At 45.3% G+C, this 20,321-nt stretch overlaps 1 protein-coding gene across 1 annotated transcript; it reads right to left on the reverse strand.

The window, feature by feature from the left end:
* Positions 1–2,253: 2,253 nt before the first annotated feature.
* Positions 2,254–17,991, reverse strand: LOC119466140 (uncharacterized). The gene is made up of 5 exons (XM_037726632.2): positions 17,682–17,991; positions 10,940–11,072; positions 9,190–9,323; positions 6,872–6,989; positions 2,254–6,293 (listed from the first exon to the last, which is right to left on the reverse strand). The coding sequence occupies exons 1-5, from the start codon at positions 17,761–17,763 to the stop codon at positions 6,071–6,073; spliced, it is 690 nt and encodes a 229-aa protein (XP_037582560.1). The 5' UTR covers positions 17,764–17,991; the 3' UTR covers positions 2,254–6,070.
* Positions 17,992–20,321: the final 2,330 nt, after the last annotated feature.

Here is a 20,321-nt window from a genome sequence, read left to right on the forward strand (position 1 = left end):
CGAAGTTTGCTTGCAGAGGCTGCTGGCGTTTTATCACTGATACGTGACAGGCAACTTTATAAATCTACATAAAAATTACTGCTTACACTTCGCTCCGATTATACAGATAAACAAGCGCAGCAGTAAGCTGTTTACATTTGCTTGCTTTTGTACTTCGAAAGGACGCGAACGAGCACTATGAAGGCAACCTGAACACCCACTGCATATTCCATCGGCTGTCAAGCTGCGTTTTTAGCGCAAACACAACCTCAGGGCCCAGTTTTCATGTAAAAGACGTTTCAAGCGAATTCACTGGGCGCATACAAGTATGTTTGCAGCAGCTCTGCACATAGCACTTGACGCAAGACGAAGTCCAAAAGCGACACGTAGAGCATCGGAACCATCGCCGCACATTTTATACGTTCCGTCGCTTACCGCGCAGTACGTTCATTTCCGTCGATATCCTGATGTCACTTGTGGCATCCATTTGAAGAAAAACACAAAAATAATCCAGTTTCGTGAAACGGGACTCGAAATCTAGGGGGGAAATCCGCCAGTTAAGTCAACGCTACTCAATGCACGCTGGCACCGCTACAGCGCGTCGGCGGTCTGGAAGGAACATGGCCGCCGCCACCCAATGTTGCCGGCATGCCGCGTACCTTTGCGGTACTCTGTTTTTCCAGTGACTCTACTGCCATTGAACAAGCTGCGCCATCTTGCGCTGCCGCCGCGAAGTCCGCGCACGACTCGCGTCTCGCGATGACACCAGTTTCGAGATATTAATTCCCGAACTTCGCGGAGAAATGCATTGGGGTTCCGGTTACTTTCTTAAGACGTCGTTTTATGCATTGAAGCACAAAAGTAACTCGAACGCCAATGCATTTCTCCGCAAAGTACGGGAATTAATATGTCGAAACACGTGTCGTCCTAAGAATTATTTCCCAGTGGATCCTCCTTGCGAACTCCACGGCTAGAATTTTGCAAATTTCGATATGGGCCATAAGGTAATCGGTTAAAAACTTTGTGTTTTTTGTTAATTAGCCGATTATGCATTTCAATACGTTGTGCAAGTAATGTCCGCATCTTCGAGTAGACCAGCTCATGAACTAGAATTGTGCTATCTGCCACAAGCAACCGTTAATCATTTTTGAAAGTGTTCGCTGAAACGCCCGGTGTGTGATGCTGGTTTGATTCCGCCCGTCTCCGGAGAAATGGTTTTCTTTTTTTTTTTTTTTTTTTTTTGGGGGGGGGGGGGGGGGGGCAGGATTTGTTGTTATTGAAAAGCGGCACATAACCCTGTGGCACTTACCCAGTAACACAAAACGGCCCGACGGTTAATTTTGAACTTTGTTCTCTCAGCACAGCAGTCCGATGCTGTAGCCATTACTCGTAGATCATGGACTACCCAGGTACCTAAGTTGACGGGAAAACGGTTAGATAGAATGGCAGATCTAAGGCAGTAAGCCCCCTGAAAGTGCATGAAGTTCCCGAACAGTGCTAGTAGCGAAAATAAATAAATAAATAAAATTAGCGTAGCTTGCACTGGAGGCGCAATGCTAAAGAGACAGCGGAGCTGATGGGCACCTAGCTAGCCCTGGCTTTTGGGCTTGGCGAAGCACTACCAAGTCATCCCCAGCATTTTCCGGAATTCATTGATTATTGATAGATTATCTATTAATTGGCTATCGAAAGGTATTGGCCACGTATTTGGGCTAGGCTAAGCACTACCAAGCCATCCCCAGCATTTTCCGCAATTTATTATTTGTCGATTATCAATTAGCTTTTGATTGGCTATCGCAAGTTATCGGCCACGTATCTGGGCTAGGCTAAGTATACTACCAAGTCATCCCCAGCACTTCCCGGAATTTATTGTTTGTCGATTATCGATAAGCTCTTGATTGCCTATCGATTGGCTATGCATGGTACTGACCACGTATTTTGGCCAGGATAAGCACTACCAAGTCATCCCAGAATTTTCTGGAATTTATTGATTATTTATCGATCAACAATTACCTATTGATAGGCTATCAACTGCCTATCGATGACTGACCAAGTTTAAGTAGTCCTAACCATGCTTAGCTAGGCTTAGCCAGGCTCCGCTTCGCAAGTTCACAGGGGTATATGAAATTGCGCTTGGGCCCTTTCTGCACTGACGCCAGGATTGGCCCACATTTTGGATTCAGCCGACACATAAGTGACTTAACGCCCGGCTTAAACAGCTCCGCTGTTAAAAGTGTTGACCTGTCGTCTGCGCTGTTCACGATGTTAAAACCTAACGTGTTCTTTGTTACTTTGTAAATTTCGTTTTAACCACTTCTAAGTAAACATTCATAAATGAAGGGACACAGTCAGAAATAAATAAACTGTTTATTCGCGAAGGAAGACTTTCGGCACAGTCACAGACAGTTTCGTTGCACACCTGCTCCTTGGCGAACAATGTGGCTCCAAAGAATGGGTGTCGTTCGCGGGTCCATTGGTACTGTATTCTTGCCGGGGAAATAGCACCATGCTGTCCACTCGATCATGTTCTAGTACACCATAGTCACTATTTCTTACAAGACCTCTGTAATGAAAATGAGCTGGACGAAAGAAAACGAACAGACAGCATATCGCGCTCCTAGCGGTTGACTGAGAAAGAGAACCCACAGTGCGGCAGGCAAGTTTCACACAAAGACATAAATATTTATTTGTAATGAAAAATCGAATGAGGTGTGGTTAACTTACCAGCAGAGAGTTCGCATCGGCGCACCTTAGAAACTTATAAGATGACAAAGCTGGGGATGGATTACACGTGCACTGCTCACCATGGAGGTAGGAAATAAACTAGCAGAGAGCGGTCATCACGTCACGCAGCCAGCCATCCCTTTCGCTTTTTCCGTAGCAGTGTCGGCTCAAAACGTGACCTGTGAGATTCGACCGAGTGACCGAGAATTTCTGGCTCCTGGTAGTTGTCAATCGATGCGCACTTGTTCGGCTGTCATGCAGGGACTCTTCCAGCAGGGCTAGATCACTAATTATACCGCACGCTCTGCCGTGACGATCACGTTTGGCTTCAGATCGTGTTGCACAGTGCTCCCTCCTAGTTCATTCCTTTTTTTTTCCGTGTTGTACACAAGGAGAACGGAGACAAAAATAAAAGCAGACTAGCGATATCAAATAGTTTAGGCTAGCCAATCTATTTCGATAAAACACACATGACCAAATTAACTCGGAACGTTTGACTATACGGCGTCTTGCATAGCGACTGCATTTTTCTTTTGTAGGCAGTAGATAGACAAAGCCACAGGCTGGTGTAAACCTTAGTAGGCCTCACATAACATAAGGCCTTAAATTTGCGTTATTTGAGGCAAATTACATTATTTAGGGCAATGAAAAGAGCCATTTTACAAACACAAATGTAATTATATGCACATTCGTAATAATTGCCTTGTGTAGGGTGCACATGTATACAAAATAAGGCACATTTTCATATAAATAATATGCCTCTACACTATATAACTCTATATAAAGCGGACAGTGTTGTTTTGAGCAGATGACGAGGTTGCTGTGACTGAATCTCACTCTACTGCAGCGTAACACACTTTTTGACGAGTAAGCGTGTGCACTACTGCAATACTTTGTATACATCAGTAAAAGGCACATTTAGTTTACCAGAGGAAAAAAATTTAGAAAAATAACACAACCAAGCTATTAGGAGTTTGTCAGTGTTCGAAATTTTGATAACGATTCAAATAAACTTACCTATTCGATTCGTACTCAATATTCAATGTTCGATATTGACGAAAATTTGTTTCTGTTACAATATGACGGATAGCAACGATTCTGGAGCCTCGAGGGAGAGGGATAGATGCAGGTATTAACCGTTTCTAATGACTACCTTGCTAAAGAGCCGATTTCAGAAAACAGCTGTTTCCCGTTTACAAGCTCCTCAACTGAGCTGACCGTCTGTTGTGAACGGCATCACTATAATGTGTGAAATAATGTAAATAAGACTGATTTTTTGCCATGCGAAGTCCATACTAGCTTTATATCTCGTCTTTTTTTTTTAGAAATGAGAAAATATTGCGCATTCGCAGGACATATTTCCATAATGTTCGATTCGATTCGATTAGGAAATTTCGCTATTTGAATGCTCCTAAATATTGCATATTCTTAGTTCACGCAGAAGAAATTGTCATCCATCGTGAAAACTTCCTTTGAACTTATTTTGTTGGTTCAGTTTCCTACGTCTATTTTCTCCTCTTCGGGCAGTCGCATTTCAGTAAGCAGAATCAGTCAAGCTGTGTACAAGATAAGGATCAAATTGAAATCGAAAGGTCAAACATTCTTGCGCTACGGCAGCCCAAGCCTTCAATGTTTCTCGACTATACGAAGCTGTCTACTGCAATTATTCACTTGTCCTGCAAAGAGACCAGCTACGCCAAAATTATATACCCTGCCAAGTTTAATTCCTCCACCTCACTACTCGGGAGCAACTATCAGGTTCGCAGCCGTTCACATGTCTATAGCGTTCATACTTAAAAAACTTCATGTATATACGGGCATTGTCATTTACTGTTTCCTATTGCATTGATTCAGCGTTACGGAACGTTAAAGAGACGCACTAAATCCGCTTAGATTGGATATGTATTACTCAAAGGCTTTATCCTTATTTATCGGTACAAAAACGATTATTAAGAAAGAGAATGGTGCAATACCATTTTTTTTCTGTTCAACTGAACGTTCCAAGTGCGGTGCTGATAACTGCAACAATATTGGTGTACTATTTTTTCACGATACCATTCGCTTTTGTGCAGGTATAGTTTGCTAAAGTTACACAAGCTTTCATATACTTTTTTTCATACTTCATAATTTTCATACTTCTTAACGCACTTATCGTAATTTGTTGGTAAGCACTCAAGCTAGCCATGAGCAGACGTCAAAGTCTACACAACGCTGCGGGTAGCGGGAATTTGAAAATGGCGCCACCTCCAGTCTTCCATTTTTGTTTCGTCCATTCATTGCTCATCCCGGCTCAGACTACGGTGCGACTCTATCTAGTATTCCGGAACTGTAATTCACCAATCTAGATTAACTTTCTGTTTAGACTTCCTTCAAATAAGTCCTATAAAGAGAAAACTAAGTTGATCTGCACTAGTAAATTACACGTCTGCGGTGCCAAAAGAAGAACATCACGGCTACGGCGAAAATTCGCCCGGAGTGTCAATATGATTGAATGAAGAAGCGCTCTTACCGCGAGACGAGGCTTGGCAATCCAGAAAACACACAAATACGAAAGGTGGGTTGCGACGCCGCATTGAAATTCCAGTACCTGCACGCCGTGACGTCATGTACTTTGGCGACGTCTGCTCGGGCCTACAGTTGATATTTTATCGGTAAAGATGGACTACGATTGCAGTCTACAAGAGCCAGTAACTGAACTCGACAACTTTAGAGAACTTTAGAGAACTGCCTGCGCCACAACGCCGAAATACGAGAATACTTCGAAATATGTGACGTCACGCCGACGTGTATGTATGGACGATGGCGTTTCGGCGCCCAACTCCAGAAATGGTAGTTTGCCCTTCATTTTCTCTTGTCCTTCACTTACCCACTGAAATATCTCATATGCCAGTCCAATACTTCCACGTACAGCCGCCCAAATCTTTAACTAGCGTGCGTGAGCGGCGTCTTTCTGTGCACCAGCACCTTAAATTAGGAACAAACTTACAAATGACTATGCGATCTGACTATATGCTCAAAAAGCTCGTGAAGATAGCATAGTCATTTGTAAGCTTGTTCCTAACTTTAAGATGCTGGCGCACAGAAAGTCGCCGCTCGCGCACGCTAGTTAAAGATTTGGGCGGTTGTACTTTCTGTATGATTCCAGTATAATTATTACGGAATCTAAATGAGCCGGATTCCGTATAAGTTGCGTGCTGTTTTCACAAGAATCGCGCGACCAACATATGGAATTATTGGACTGCGTGCGGAACGTTTCAGTACGATTCTGACAGCGAAATATAAAAAAAAGAGAGTTTCGAAATCGTCTTTCATAAGTCTAAGCTGATTTAGTGCTTCCTAATAGCGTCTCCTTGTAAGTTATACATTCTCAAGACGTCGTCCAGCGGACAAAAGCAATGGCCACCATCGCGAGCAGCAGTCCTTGAGGATCCGAAGACAGCTGCATCGACCCGTTCGGCTCCTCGCAGCCGACGAGCTTGACGAGCGCCTCCTGGGTCCTTGCGTAAGCCGGCTTGGCCGATTGCAACGGGACAGGGCACGACGACGCGATGAATGTCTCTTCGTAGCACGCCAGCGAGCCCCGCAGACGCCTGGACAAATAAGCATGAGACGGGATTTGTTCCAGTGCACAATACCTTGAAGGCCAAGTACGACGAAATTTGGGACCGTCTAGACAGCCTTGTTTACACAGTGTACGTGGATATAGAGGAGCTTCTCTGCAAAATTTAACGTCTTTAATGCGAACTAATGCACCTAGCTGTCCGCGTTATTGCAGGAACTTATTCCTGGTGGACAGTTTGTGCGAGTAGCTGCAAGCGCTTTTACGTAGTACGGCCACGCGGATCTGTTGTCCACCATTTTCTTCCTCCATGTTTTCCGCAATACGGGTGGACCCCAATATACTCCAACTCAACCACGGCGCTAACGCCGCGTGTACCAAACGGCCACACGCCGAACACCACGTGACCAGATGTCACCGGAGAGGATTACGGCACGAATGAAGAACATTCTTTTTTAAATTCATTAAATCATTCATTTTCATTAAATCAGCGACTTTATCTTTTTTTTTATTCTTTGGGTTGACGCAATGATTCTGCAAGCGCTATCTCAGTTAGGGCTATGGTGGTCTATAAACCTATGCATCCTCCTATCTCCGTGCCACACTCACCTGCATAGGCGAACATTTTCATCGCTGGGAGGATCGTCATCGTAATGGCGGAAAGTCCATTCCACCAGGCAGTCGATCAGCTTCTGCCCATCCTCACAGCTGCCGGCAACGTAGGAATCTGCGCAAGGGAGCCGCCGTGTCAGGAACTAGAGAGGTAAGCGGTTGAAAAAAACATTGAAATTTTCGGGGGAGAACAAATTTTTTTTTTCGTTTTCTTCAACCAGGGTAAATAAAAAAAAAACATGTAACGTCGCAGAATACAGAACCTGCAAGGGAATGTGGTCTAAAGAAAGAGTTCGGGAGTCTGTGAAGCACCTAAATCCATCCACGTGGTGGCAAGGACTTTGCTTCAACCAACCCGAGACCCCTTGCCTGTCGTTTACTGCCTGTCGTGTACTTAATATATCGCTGGACAGCAGCAACAATACAACGAAGGAAGTGTTATACTCCGGATGCTGCCAAATTCCGCCATATAGTCAAATTTGCCATCTTGTCACGTCTGATTGTCACATGGCTGCCACGGCCTCTATGATCGGCCTAAAACTTCATTATGACAAAATTTGGCAATGACCAAGCAGCGCGATGGCATGATATGGCCCCGTTATAGTGACGGTGAAGAAAAATGCACTGCCAAAATGTGTCACGAATGTAACTTTTTTTTTATTGGGCAAATTTGTGCCCACAAGAACAGGTGACACTGAAAGCACGGCTATATCGGCGAGCAGAATAGCCGATCGTATACAAGACATCTGGTCCATGGGTCAGACGCGTCGGCTGTTTATACATGAATCATTGAAAGTTCCAGCAATGGCTGGTGCTCTCGCAAATTCTAGAATGTACACCACCGTTTGCTTCGCACACGCAATCAGAATTTCGCCCCTTTCCCTGTTTACAAACATAGGCCTTGGACGGCTTTCGGTTTTGCTCACTGACGTAGCCCGCTAAATCTAGCGACCACGAAAGGCATTGGCGGCGATATCAGGCAGCAGGAGCGCGTTAAAATCTAAGCTAGCAGATTTTCAACACTTTTTTCCTCTGTGCATAACGACAATTTTCCAAGTCAAGGTTGCCGTAAGTTATACGAAAAATTTTATGTATTAGTCTTGAGGCGCAATGTGCATGTCTTTTATCTCAAAACTTTAAAATAGACTTATCGCACTGTGGAACAACTTAAAACACGCTTTGTGTTCCGGTGTGGTAGACTGACAAAGCCCGTGACCGGAAGTTTCTTGGGGCCGCAACTCTCGCTGCTGTTATCGCGCGAGCGAAACCGTCTTTTGGTGACAACGTTCAAGAAAGAACCGATACAGGAAGGCGCTTATGACGTCGAGCGATAACTTTTTTTAACAGGGAAAAGCGGTCATCAGAAACACAGCAGCAACGTACACGATTTTCTTTTTTTACTTCCTGCGTGATATACATGCTAGATAGATGCTTCGGGGCGCAACATATCGTGATCTCTTTAGATATACAGTCGAGGGCAGGAATTTGCAGACCGCACCCACAGGGGAAACGCTTAATTTAGCCATGGCCTACGCAGCAACATCAAATGGCGGACAGTCCTAAATGCAACGCATGTGACATAGACGAAACTTTAAAACACATTATGTGTCATTTCCCATCATATGAAGATAAGAGGATTGCCCTTCGGGCAGCCTAGGAACTTAGATGACAGGCCTTTAGCAAACGACAAGACCATGGCGACTGTGGGTTCTCGTGTATGCAATGTGCAAAGCCACAGAGTGGTGTGGCGTTTTTTTTTTTTCGTTTTTTTTTAAGATGCACCAGCCTGTGCAACCGCTTGTGATGAACTGGACGACGAAAGCTTCATTGCGTGTGAGTGCACGCAGAGTGCGAATTTTTCGTCCCTCCTTCCACTCACCTTTCAATCATTTTGTCCAGTGTAGGGTAGCCAACCGGGCGCAGCCTGGTTAACCTCTCTGCCTTTCCCTTATCCCTTTTCCATTTATCTAACTGAGAGGGGCATTAAGTGGTGCCTAAATCCAGCGACTGCTTTATTGAGGAGGAACGAATCTCGAAGCCGATGCTTTTGTAGATTGAACGCGCCGGAAGCAGTTGCAGAGCCGGAAATACGTCATAGCTACCATGTCTTGCACACATCATCTATTAGATTGTTTTGCTTGAAAGTCGCAGTGCATCACCCAGTTCCCGGTCGCGCGCGTTGAATTCGACGAAATTTAGCGCGTTTTTCGCGCCACGCGTGGTCCGCGACTTGTCCCGTGACTGCACACGACGAAAACAGCACCGAGACAAGCGAGTCCCTGCTGTCGTGCCGAAGCGTCAACGCCGTACCGCACCTTTCAGAGCCTTCGTGTCGCAGATGATGTCCCTCACAGCCTGGTAACCGCGCTCATGGGAGCTGAAGTTCGACCTTGACATCTCGGGACACGAGGCGATCTCTTTGTGGCACGGCAACTTGTCCTTGATGAGGCTGTGATCAGGCGGAAGGAAGTGTTTAATAATAATAATAATAATAATAATAATAATAATAATAATAATAATAATAATAATAATAATCATTTATTTACCGTGCCCAAGAACAACCATGAGGTGTGAGTTCTGGCGCATGCATACATAAAAAACATTTAAACATAACATAAAAAAGACTGCAGGAGAATATCAGTAAAAAAAACAATGAATAAAAATTTAAATCTTCAAAAGAAGAGCGTACACAAAACAAGGCGCAAGGTGAATAAAAAAGAGAAAGGAGAAGGGCAGTTAAACAGTATGTGGAACTATAACACAGCAACGCAAAGCTCGGAAAAGAACACTTCAAGCGAGTTATGAAAAGGTCACAGGCCTGTGCGGCACACGCAGCACAGTCACAGCGTAAGCTGGTGGAGGGGCTCAAGAGTAGCCTCCAATTTCGGCACCACGCACACCAGGGTGTTAGCGACAAAGTCTCTTCGCCTCGTTTTGACGGGAACGATCTCAACTGTCCGCCCGGCGACGACGGTGAGCTGCGGCTTGTAATGCTCTCTGCACAGTAGTCTGCTAAGCCCAATGATGCCTGGTTGTAGCCGCGCACGTAGCTCTACGATTCGCTTCTTCAGCAGCGGTTCGTAGCTTGCGAGGAGACGGCATAACGTGTACCGAAGAGGTATCCAGAATACGTGGCGCACATCTCACATCGGAATCGTGTTAATTGCGCGCCTCATCTGAATCGCATCTCGTCGTCTGCGCCTGCGGACGCTGCGTTTGCAGGCACCTTAACTAGATGGCGCCACCATACTGACGGAGGCAGGGGATCGCTTTCTTTATATTATTATTGCGTGCCTCGTCTGAATGGCATCTCGTCGACTGCGCCTGCGCACACTGCATTTGCAGGCGGCTTAACTAGATGGCGCCGCCATACTGGCGAAGGCTCGGATCGTCTGCGCCTGCGTTTAAGGGCCTTTTTTCCACTGCCCGATCGCAAGTGCTTGCGTGGCTCAGTGGTAGAGTATCTGGCTCCCATGCAGCGGGCACGGGCTCGATTCTAGCGGGAACCGGGTACTTTTTTCACATTTCCGGCGATATCGGTTGCGGTCCCAAACGGCGGCGGCAGTGGCGGCGGACACCATCGCGAACCGAAACGGCTATTGGAATGAGCCCACAACAGCTTACGCTGTGAAATATCGAGATCATGAAAGTATGATCATGAAACGGAAGATCAACGCGATCACATCGGCAACGAAATAAGGGTAATGACAATAATGCATCAGTGCTAGAACAAGGTCCAGTGTCTCTGTTAGCAAATCGGTGATGATATACGTATGTTTAGGAACTTTTTCTGGGCCCGATCTATAACGTCACTGTTGGATCCGGAAAAAAAATCATTCCAGACGACCGACATGTATTCAAGTCGAGGAAGACCGATTGTTTTGTACAACTTGCGCGCGTGCGTCTGTGTTTGTGTGTGTGTGTGTGTGTCTGTGCGTATGTGTGTCTGTGCCTGTCTGTATGTGTGTCTATCTGTCTGTACGTGCGTGTATGTGCGTGCGTGCGTCTGTCTGTCCGACAGAAGAGCGACCTCACAGGGCTCATCTTCACCTTTGGTTTACGTACCTGCACTTCTTGTTGAGCTCTTCCTGGTATGTGCCCTCGTCGGCAAGGGCCTGAGCTCCCTTCAGCTCAAGCCGGTACATGTCGTAGCACTTAAACACCGCGTCTGGAGTGCAGTCACCGGGCTTCGACATGCCTGGAAAATGAAGCGTGCATTACAAAGGTGCTCCATACGCTGATCTTTGTACACTCTGTCAAGCCTGCTTCATGCGCACTTTAGACAGCGCGTGTATACGGATCCTTCTTTTTTTTTTTCGTTTTACGTGCTGCTTCGTGTTACGTGCTCTCTCTGTGTGAGAGAGAACAATGAAACGAGCGGAGATTAGCCAGACTGGCGTCCTGTTGGCTACAACGTACTTGGGAATGGGGAGAGAAAGATTTTAAACAAGCAAGAGAAGAGATAAGTCAGGCGCTCAGTACTAGCCCATTATCGCGTGTTTTCTCTGGTGTCTACAACGTTTGCATTGAAGCGGTGATAGCGTATCGTAGATGATTGTGCGTGGGCATGTAAATATCATTAAAATTGAGCCCCAACCAAAAGAGGAGGAGGAGGTGGAGGAAGGGTAAAAACAAAGGTGGGGAGCTCAAGCAGACACGCGTACTGTTTACTATATCCTGCGCAGGGGGAAGAAGGTTAAGAGATGAAAATAATATGACTGCTGAAACTCCCTAGTCGGACTTGTCAGATAGTGCGTAAGCATTATTTCTAGTTGCTCATATATATATATATATATATATATATATATATATATATATATATATATATCTTAGCTAATATCTTAGCTATATCTTCTTAGCTAATTACTGTACGACAGACATCGCATTTTGCGAATTGTATAGCCGGCGAGTTTCCAAGATGATGCGCATCCACTTCAAATGAATTTCCAGGATGACACCAGTTTCGCGATATTATTTCCGAAAGTGTGGGACGAAATACATGGGCGGTCCAGTTACTTTTGTGCTTCAATGTATAAAACAGCATTTTGGTAGACAAGTAAGTGGAACAAAAGTGCAGTTTTAGGGCGAGTTTGACTACGCATATCTCCAAAGTGGTGTCATTCTGTAAATTCATTCGAAGTGAATACGCCAGCCAAGCTCACCGGCTACCATTCGGAAATTGCAATATGTGTAGTAAAGTAATTAGCTAAGAAGTTCGTTAGTCAATTTTATGTGTTTCGATTATTCGTGCTATTAATGTACGCATCTTCGAATAACCGAGATCAACGATACGAATTATGCTACGTGCCACTAGCGATTTTTAAAAATTCCGTAAAGCTTAATTTGGAACACTTGGCATATTTTACCGTGCATATATATATATATATATATATATATATATATATATATATATATATATATATATATATATGCGGGGTTCGGAAACATGGCACTTCAACCCCCCCCCCCCCCCCCGCCCGGAAAAATGAAAACTTCCCACCTAAGTTCTTCACACTTTAGTATAATTAGGAAAAGTGACCGATTGACCGCTATCTTCACGGAACCACCTCGCGTGGTACACCCCAGAGATGAACGCTAAAACGAACCCCGCTAGAATCGAGCCAGAGTACCATCCTTGTGGAAAAGCTCGTTGCAAGATGTGACCCATATTGTCATAACGCGCGAGTCAAAGGCAAGCAGCCCAAAGTTCACATTCAAGATTACCGAAAACCTAGACTGTGACTCCAGCAACGTATGGTGTACAAGCTACTCTACAACGCCTGCGGGCAAGAATACACTGAACAAACTGACGCGTCACTTTGCTAGCGGTTTAATAACCACAGATACCACGCCACTTCACTACCGAACCTGCCCTTACCAAGGCACCTACGCCTGCCGAAACACAGTTTTGACCAAGCCTCAGTAATTCTACTGCAGTCCCGCTATCGCAACACCCGTGAGCGGGAATAGCACGAAGGCTACGTTATTTTTAATTTCCGCTCGTTAGCAGCCGGCACCAGCGATGACCCTGGAAGATTCTTCTGACTCAGAGAAGTAACATAAGGGGGGCGCTGCTCTAGCGAGCAACGTCGCAACTCAAACCATAACTATGCTGGGACCTTGCCTGTCGAAAAGGACCGTACCCGTAAAGAGTTTTCAATTGTTTTCTACATATTCTACAATTGTTCACCCTTTATGCTTAACACGCTTCACTTACACAGATTCGCAAAACAAAAATCATAACAAAAAAGGTAATTAGGAATCTAAAATAGAAACAGACGCCTATGGCCCCTCAAGTCACTATTCCGCTTCCCGTTTACGACCGCGCATTCTTTGTGTATACTCCCCTCGCTGGGGAGGAGGCGGGGCGAGCTCCCTCCCCTTCGCGCACCCGTGCGGTTGCTGAAGGCCACTAGGCCTTCGCACGTGCAGATCGAGTTCATTTATCTCGGCCGCCGCCGTTACGCGCTTGCAGTCTCCTTTCAATGAACGGCGCCGTTCAAAGAGCTCAGGCGACGCTGTCTGCCACCGCCGGCGGCTTTCTCGCCGGTGCCGGATTCCCCCAACACTTGCTTTGCGGTAACTCGATATCACTCGGGACCAGACTTCCTCGGACATCCCCTTTACTGGCTCTTCACCAGCTACCATCCCCCGCCGCGCACGCTCAAGCAGACGCGAACAATAGCGCGGTGAACAGCACCTGCCTCTCCGTAGTAAAACGTGGCCGGATGAGTGCAAGATGTGAGCTTGTTTCTTCACAGCCACAAGTGTCACGGATATAGGGCTGTCGGCCCATACAAAATGTGAACGAGTATGACTTGGTGCACGCTACACTGAGTCGATCACTGCCGGTGCAACAGAGCTTCTTCGCAGCTTGGAAGCCCGTGCTGTATGCGGATCTCCAAGGCAGGAGTCACTGAATGTAGGCGACTGCTGGCGAAACTCATTGAGTTCCACGAGGCCAATGTATACAATCGTGTGCCGTGGAGCGAAGTGCAACTGCCGCGTCTGTTCTTGCCAGTGGAATTGAAACTTATCTGCAACTGTCGCGTGCAGAATGGATAGATTCGATGGCGCGACATTGGCACTGATAAAGTATATCGTGTCCCTGTTCCGTTGCTCGATGATGTCTTATCTATGATACGAGTTGTCTATTAGATCCGCGGCGCGTTCAACTGTGCAGAATCTTTGAGGCTGCCTTCGAGTCGATAAAAGTAGTCCAGCGATCAAGTGGCTCTCGAAGAATAAATTCGGAGTGTCACTTGAAACGAAGAAAGCTATATATACTGCCGAGCTATAGTAGATTTAACAGAACCGTCAGTATATAAACATGAGAGTAGGGTGCTGTGCCCGTCGTATAGAAATTGTGGCGTTACTTGTTTTAAGAGTCCTAACGGCACGCTAACTTCGGCGCTTAGAAAATCGGATCGCAATTGCATACTGTGCAAGATGTGTTATGCACATATTCGGAATTGCCTTTGTATGACCCTCCTGCTATGCTCTCGGTTAAGAGCAGCAGCACTCAAAATAAATAAATAAATAAATAATATACAAGGGTGTTTCAGCGAACACTTTCAAAAATGCTTAAAGGTTGCCTGTGGCAGATAGCACAATTCTAGTTCATGAGCTGGTATACTCGAAGATGCGGACATTACTTGCACAAGAAATTGAAATGCATAATCAAATAATTACCAAAACTTCACTAATTAAATTTTAACTAATTACCTGATGGCCCATATTGCAATTTACAAATTGTAGCCGTGGAGTTCGCAAGGCGGATCCACTTGGAACGAATTCTCGGGATGACACCAGTTTCGAGATATTAATTCGGGAAAAGTTAAACATTAAAGTTCAGGGAATTAATATCTCGAAACTGGTGTCATCCTGAGAATTAATTCTAAGTGGATCCGCCTTGTGAACTCCACGGCTACAATTTGTAAATCGCAATATGTGCCATCAGGTAATTAGTTAAAAGCGTAATTAGTGAACTTTTGTTCATTAGTCTATTATGCATATCAATTTTTGTGCAAGTAATGTCCACCTCTTCGAGCAGACCAGCTTATTCACTAGAATTGCGTGCGCTATCTGCCACAGGCAACCTTAAAAAATTTTTTAAATTGTTCGCTGAAACACCCTGTATATATTCAGCGACTTGTTGCCACACTTCATTCTCGTTCATGGAAATCAGTCTGCGAATCGATGGATCCACGTAAGCGTCCTTCAGAGTGGCGCTGCTTTTTCCAGTCATTTTTGCATCAGGGACACCGCAAGGTGAACGTAGCTGAATATTTCTGCGTAAGGGCAGCAGGCCGGCAGCTTCATACCAGAGTCCGTCAATAAACAAATATTGACGCACGTACTTGTGTACATTTTCAACAAAATGGCAAGCAAGGTAAGTACCTCAAGAATGGAAGTCAAGGCACCTTTTCCCCTTTTTACATTATAGATTTACACACACACACACACACACCACACACACACACACACACACACACACACACACACACACACACACACACACACACACACACACACACACACACACACACACACACACCACACACACACACCACACACACACACACACACACCACACACACACACACACACACACACACACACACACACACACCACACACACACACACACACACACACACACACACACACACACACACAACACACACACACACACACACCACACACACACACACACACACACACACACACACACACCACACACACACACACACACACACACACACACACACACACACACACACACACACACACACACACACACACACACACACACACACACCACACACACACACACACACACACACACACAACACACACACACACACACACACACACACACACACACACACCACACACACACACACACACACACACACACACACACACACACACACACACACAACACACACACACACACACAGAGAGAGAGAGAGATTTGCACCGATTGATCGGTCTTCTGCCACCAGCTCTACAGGTGCTGTTTTCATCCCGACTTACCTTGTCCCAATCACGCTTACAACGTCCCATATGAAGACGTCTACGGCAACAGAACTTGTCGGCCTACGTGGTGCTGCTAGTTACACCTCGCAAGCACAACTAAACCAAAGCTTTCTTTTAAAGTATTTCTGCTGACGTGCTTGTTTCTTTTTCTTTTTCTCTCTCTCGCGTGCTAACGTGCGTAAACACACGTATGCAGATGAACTCAACTACATAAATTACAGACGAAAATCCACGCGTATATACACATACGTAAACGCAGTAATTATATCCGCACCAAATAGCTGTTTAATGTTACAGTCCACAAAAGAATAAGACCACATCATGACCACAATTAGCAACCAGCCGCGCGCCGTGTACGTGATTTCCGAACCGTGGATGTAGGACGCATTGTGCAGTGTGACTCAACAGCGCGCGCGCAGTCTATTGCGACGTAACGCAAGCTGTCGCTTTACTTATGTCTGTTTCTACACCACGTGAACACACATTACGTGTAGGAAATTATAGTCACACGTGAGACTTTTGCACCAAGGCGACAAGCTGAATTCGGGCCAGCCGTCGAAAAGGCATCGCAAGAACCGAAATAAACCGCACGACTTGCGCTAAAATGGCCGAAAACAAGCCGAACATTTCATCGAGTGCCTATTTTCGAATTTTCTTAATTAAATCCACCTTGTCCCAATTAAGCATGAACTTTTACGGGGCATGTGTGTTTGTGATCCCTATATGGCTGATGCTCATCTTTGAACAGCTTGAGTATCGTGTAACGCTTGAAAATAAGGAGAAAACTCGTATTCAGTAAGTACCTGTAAAGTCCGTAATTGACCCATAAACAAGAAACCTTGGCTGCACATAGCCTTACATAGCCCCACCGTTCCCAATTATGCGGAATGTGAAGTCAGTGCGCGCCACACACTGTTCTGTATACAAGGACACCCGGTCAGCTGGAAAACATTGCGTCTAAAGGCTGTGTAACGTTCTCGAACGCCTGTATAATTTTCTACGACGGCTGCAATTAACCTACAGTTTAAACTTTGACCGTTCACTATAGGTATACCTACAGTTAACATGTGCTCTTCCCCACCCCTTCCCCGAACCCCCCTGATTAACCTCATGCACAGTGACATGTCTAGTTCTCTCATGATACCGGGCAATTAAACAACTTACGCACTTCGTATAAAGCCTCTCAAGTGGAAGAAAAGTATTTTATAATTTGCAACACTCATGATTTGCCTCACCCATAATATGCCCCACCCATAATATGCCCCACAACCCATAACATCACCCATAAACATGTCCCCCTCATTTTTTAAGTATACGCTGCCACATTGTGTTCTCCGGGGCGCAGCGGGGAAAATTCCTACGCGTTTCATATAACGCGACTAAAGATCGAGTCAGAAAATGATGTGTCTAGCAATTTTTGTTTGGCGCCCCTAATAACCTACACGCTTGAATATTTGCGCCGCACATCACCCTTAACATTCCCCACACTCCTTCCAATTTAAACTCGCTGCATCATTTAGTTTACAAAGAGCGCCAAGAAAAACACGCGTATATACGTTTTCGAGCGCTTCTAGGCGCGGCTTCGCTGTAATAGATACCGCAACAAGCTATTTATAAGACACTAGAGTCTCGGTATAGCAGACGAAAGCTACAAGTCCGCTTATAAATCCGCTTATAATAAGAGAAAGTTGTCACCCCGACTAAAGCATAAGATTGAATAGGTAAAAACACTTCATGTAGAAAGAAACGTCAAAAGACGAATATACCTTGTCCGAAGGCCAGAAAACAGAAGACGGACAGAAATCCAGCACGCAAAGCGAGCTCTCGACCGCAGAAAAACGCCGCCATGCTGCAACGAAGTTATACGATGGCCGTCGGCAGTGCTCACGTCTGATCGCACTGACTAAGCACAGAAGGTCCTTCACGTAGCGAAACGTTTACGCTGGCTTTTCCCGGTGTTTCACCACAGGCGATAAAATTGCCGCCAGCCGCTTGAATTCAGCTTCGACAGATTGCGGTACCGCGGAGAACCCGCTGATTCGACGCAACATCTGCTTGCGTCACGCGTTGTCAGCAGGTATAGTAGCAGCGATAGATTCATGTTGTTATTTCTTTTTAATGATAAAGCGTGAAAAGTTTCAACTTCGGCTTCTTTGAAACTTTCCTCGTTGATGCGTTTGCTTAGATCTACATCCGGCACCGTGAATCGTTTGCAGCAGACTACGGCTCCGTGGCTCCATCTCGTGTCCGAGTAGCCAGTGAGTGCATTGGCGCGGCGCACATCCTTGTACAGAGGGCAGCACTTGGACGGAAAAAAAAACGTGCAGCTCTTTGCCATTGGTCGATCACGGCCAGATACAGCATTGGCTCGTACCTGCGCTTACGAAAAAGTGCAGCGTAAGAACATTTTGCGAATACTGGCCGTGATTATAATGTTGAAAGACGATGGTCACGTGGTCCTATATTTTTCCCCCCTAGGGGAAGCTATAACTCGGTACTTTGCGAATCAAGGGCTGCAGAAGATAGCGCCAACCTTTCCCTTTCCCTCAAGAACCACTTACCTACCTACTTGCGAAGTGCGGTCGTTCGCATTAGACCGCTAAACCAGGTTGAATGAACTTTGTCAAGGTTCAAGCAGAAAACAAATTTCGGCTGCTTAATTCTCGCAGACGTATGATTTAGACCCTCCAACATTTAATTTAGAAAACTGACAATAAACTACAACATTTCATGCTTCAAACTTGAATATTGAAAGGGAAAAAAAAAGAAAGCAGCAGACTTGCGCGTCTTTGCAGAAGCACAGCCCAATTTGCGAAGCTGTACGTTTCTTCCGAGCAATTGCATCAAGAACTTCAAATGCCTTTAATGAAACCACACACTTCTGAAACATTGTCCACTTTTGGCTCATATGACATCGGCCATACTCCATGCAAATTTAAACCCAGTGTTACATTTCGTTATCTCAGGACAGTTGGAAAACATGCGTATAAAGCTTGTACAACGCCGTAATTAACCCGCACGCGCTAAACTTTGCGTGCAGATCAGACCAAACGTGACCTCCCCGCCTCCCTCTTTCCACCGAAAATGGGGTCGGCGTCGCGCTCAGTTCTCAGAGGACATTGAGCAAATATCTAAAGATTTTTAGAAGGCGAGCATACAGTAATTATTTCCAAAACTCACAATCGAACCAAAAACTTGTACTTCTGTCGCACATTAAAGCCTCCATTTCCAACATATGCGAATTCGGTTACGTACACTTCTTTCAGGACACTGAGAAACATTGCAGCTAACGCCTGTAAATGCTTTCAAGCACTTGTGCAATAATATTTTTTTTCTTTTCTTTTTTTCAAATGTCGTAAACATTAACACCACATTTACCTTTGCAAGGACGTTTGCCCCATAATATTGCCACCATTCTCACCAAATATGATCTTTGTGGCAGTTATACTCGTGATTTAAGGTATAAGTCAACAGGGGTCACTGGGTCGGCGTTTAATAGATAGATAGATAGATAGATAGATAGATAGATAGATAGATAGATAGATAGATAGATAGATAGATAGATAGATAGATAGATAGATAGATAGATAGATAGATAGATAGATAGATAGATAGATAGATAGATAGATAGATAGATAGATAGATAGATAGATAGATAGATAGATAGATAGATAGATAGATAGATAGATAGATAGATTTAAAACGCCTGAAGCTAGCAAAGAATGTTTATCGCATTAAAAACACGCAGATCCAACGCAATGTGGGAATCTAAATGACGCGAAGTTTGTTTGAGTTGGCGAGGCAGCAGCCATCGCGGATGACACGAGCTCAGCCTCGTTCGCCTGTAGCTGTCAGCTGCCTGGGTCACGAGGACGGAGGCGATGTACGATGCTTCTCGTGGGAATAATCATCGTCATCATCATCATTTATTGTTCCTTAGCGGCTGCTTGCGGGATATTACATAATGGGGGAGCATGTACATGAGTAACGGCAGTAGTCATTAACGTGCATGGCAGAGCTACATGCACACAGAGATACGACACATATCTAAATGGGGGTCGTACCCCTTGTTATCACAGTGGCACATCCATTTTAGAAGTGGATTGGCGAAGAATGGGCCCATACCTCGTGGCACATACCCAGGGACCCAAGTTCTCTACTAGAGGTCAGACAGCAGCCAGCAGCAAATTGTCTATATTCGGGCACATACCTAGTGGCCCAGGTTGTCGACCCTACAGTTAGACGGCATCCAGTACATATATCCAGGGGCTCAGCCCATTTGTAATCTATAACATGTGTTTCTGCGAACCCTTTTAAGTAATTTTTAAAAGTCGCCTGTGGCAGACAGCACAACTCTAGTCATTGAGCTGGCCTGCTCGAAGAGGTGGACATTACTTGCATGAGAA

This window comes from Dermacentor silvarum, chromosome 10, assembly GCF_013339745.2.
Source record: "Dermacentor silvarum isolate Dsil-2018 chromosome 10, BIME_Dsil_1.4, whole genome shotgun sequence".
Lineage (NCBI taxonomy): Eukaryota > Metazoa > Arthropoda > Arachnida > Ixodida > Ixodidae > Dermacentor > Dermacentor silvarum.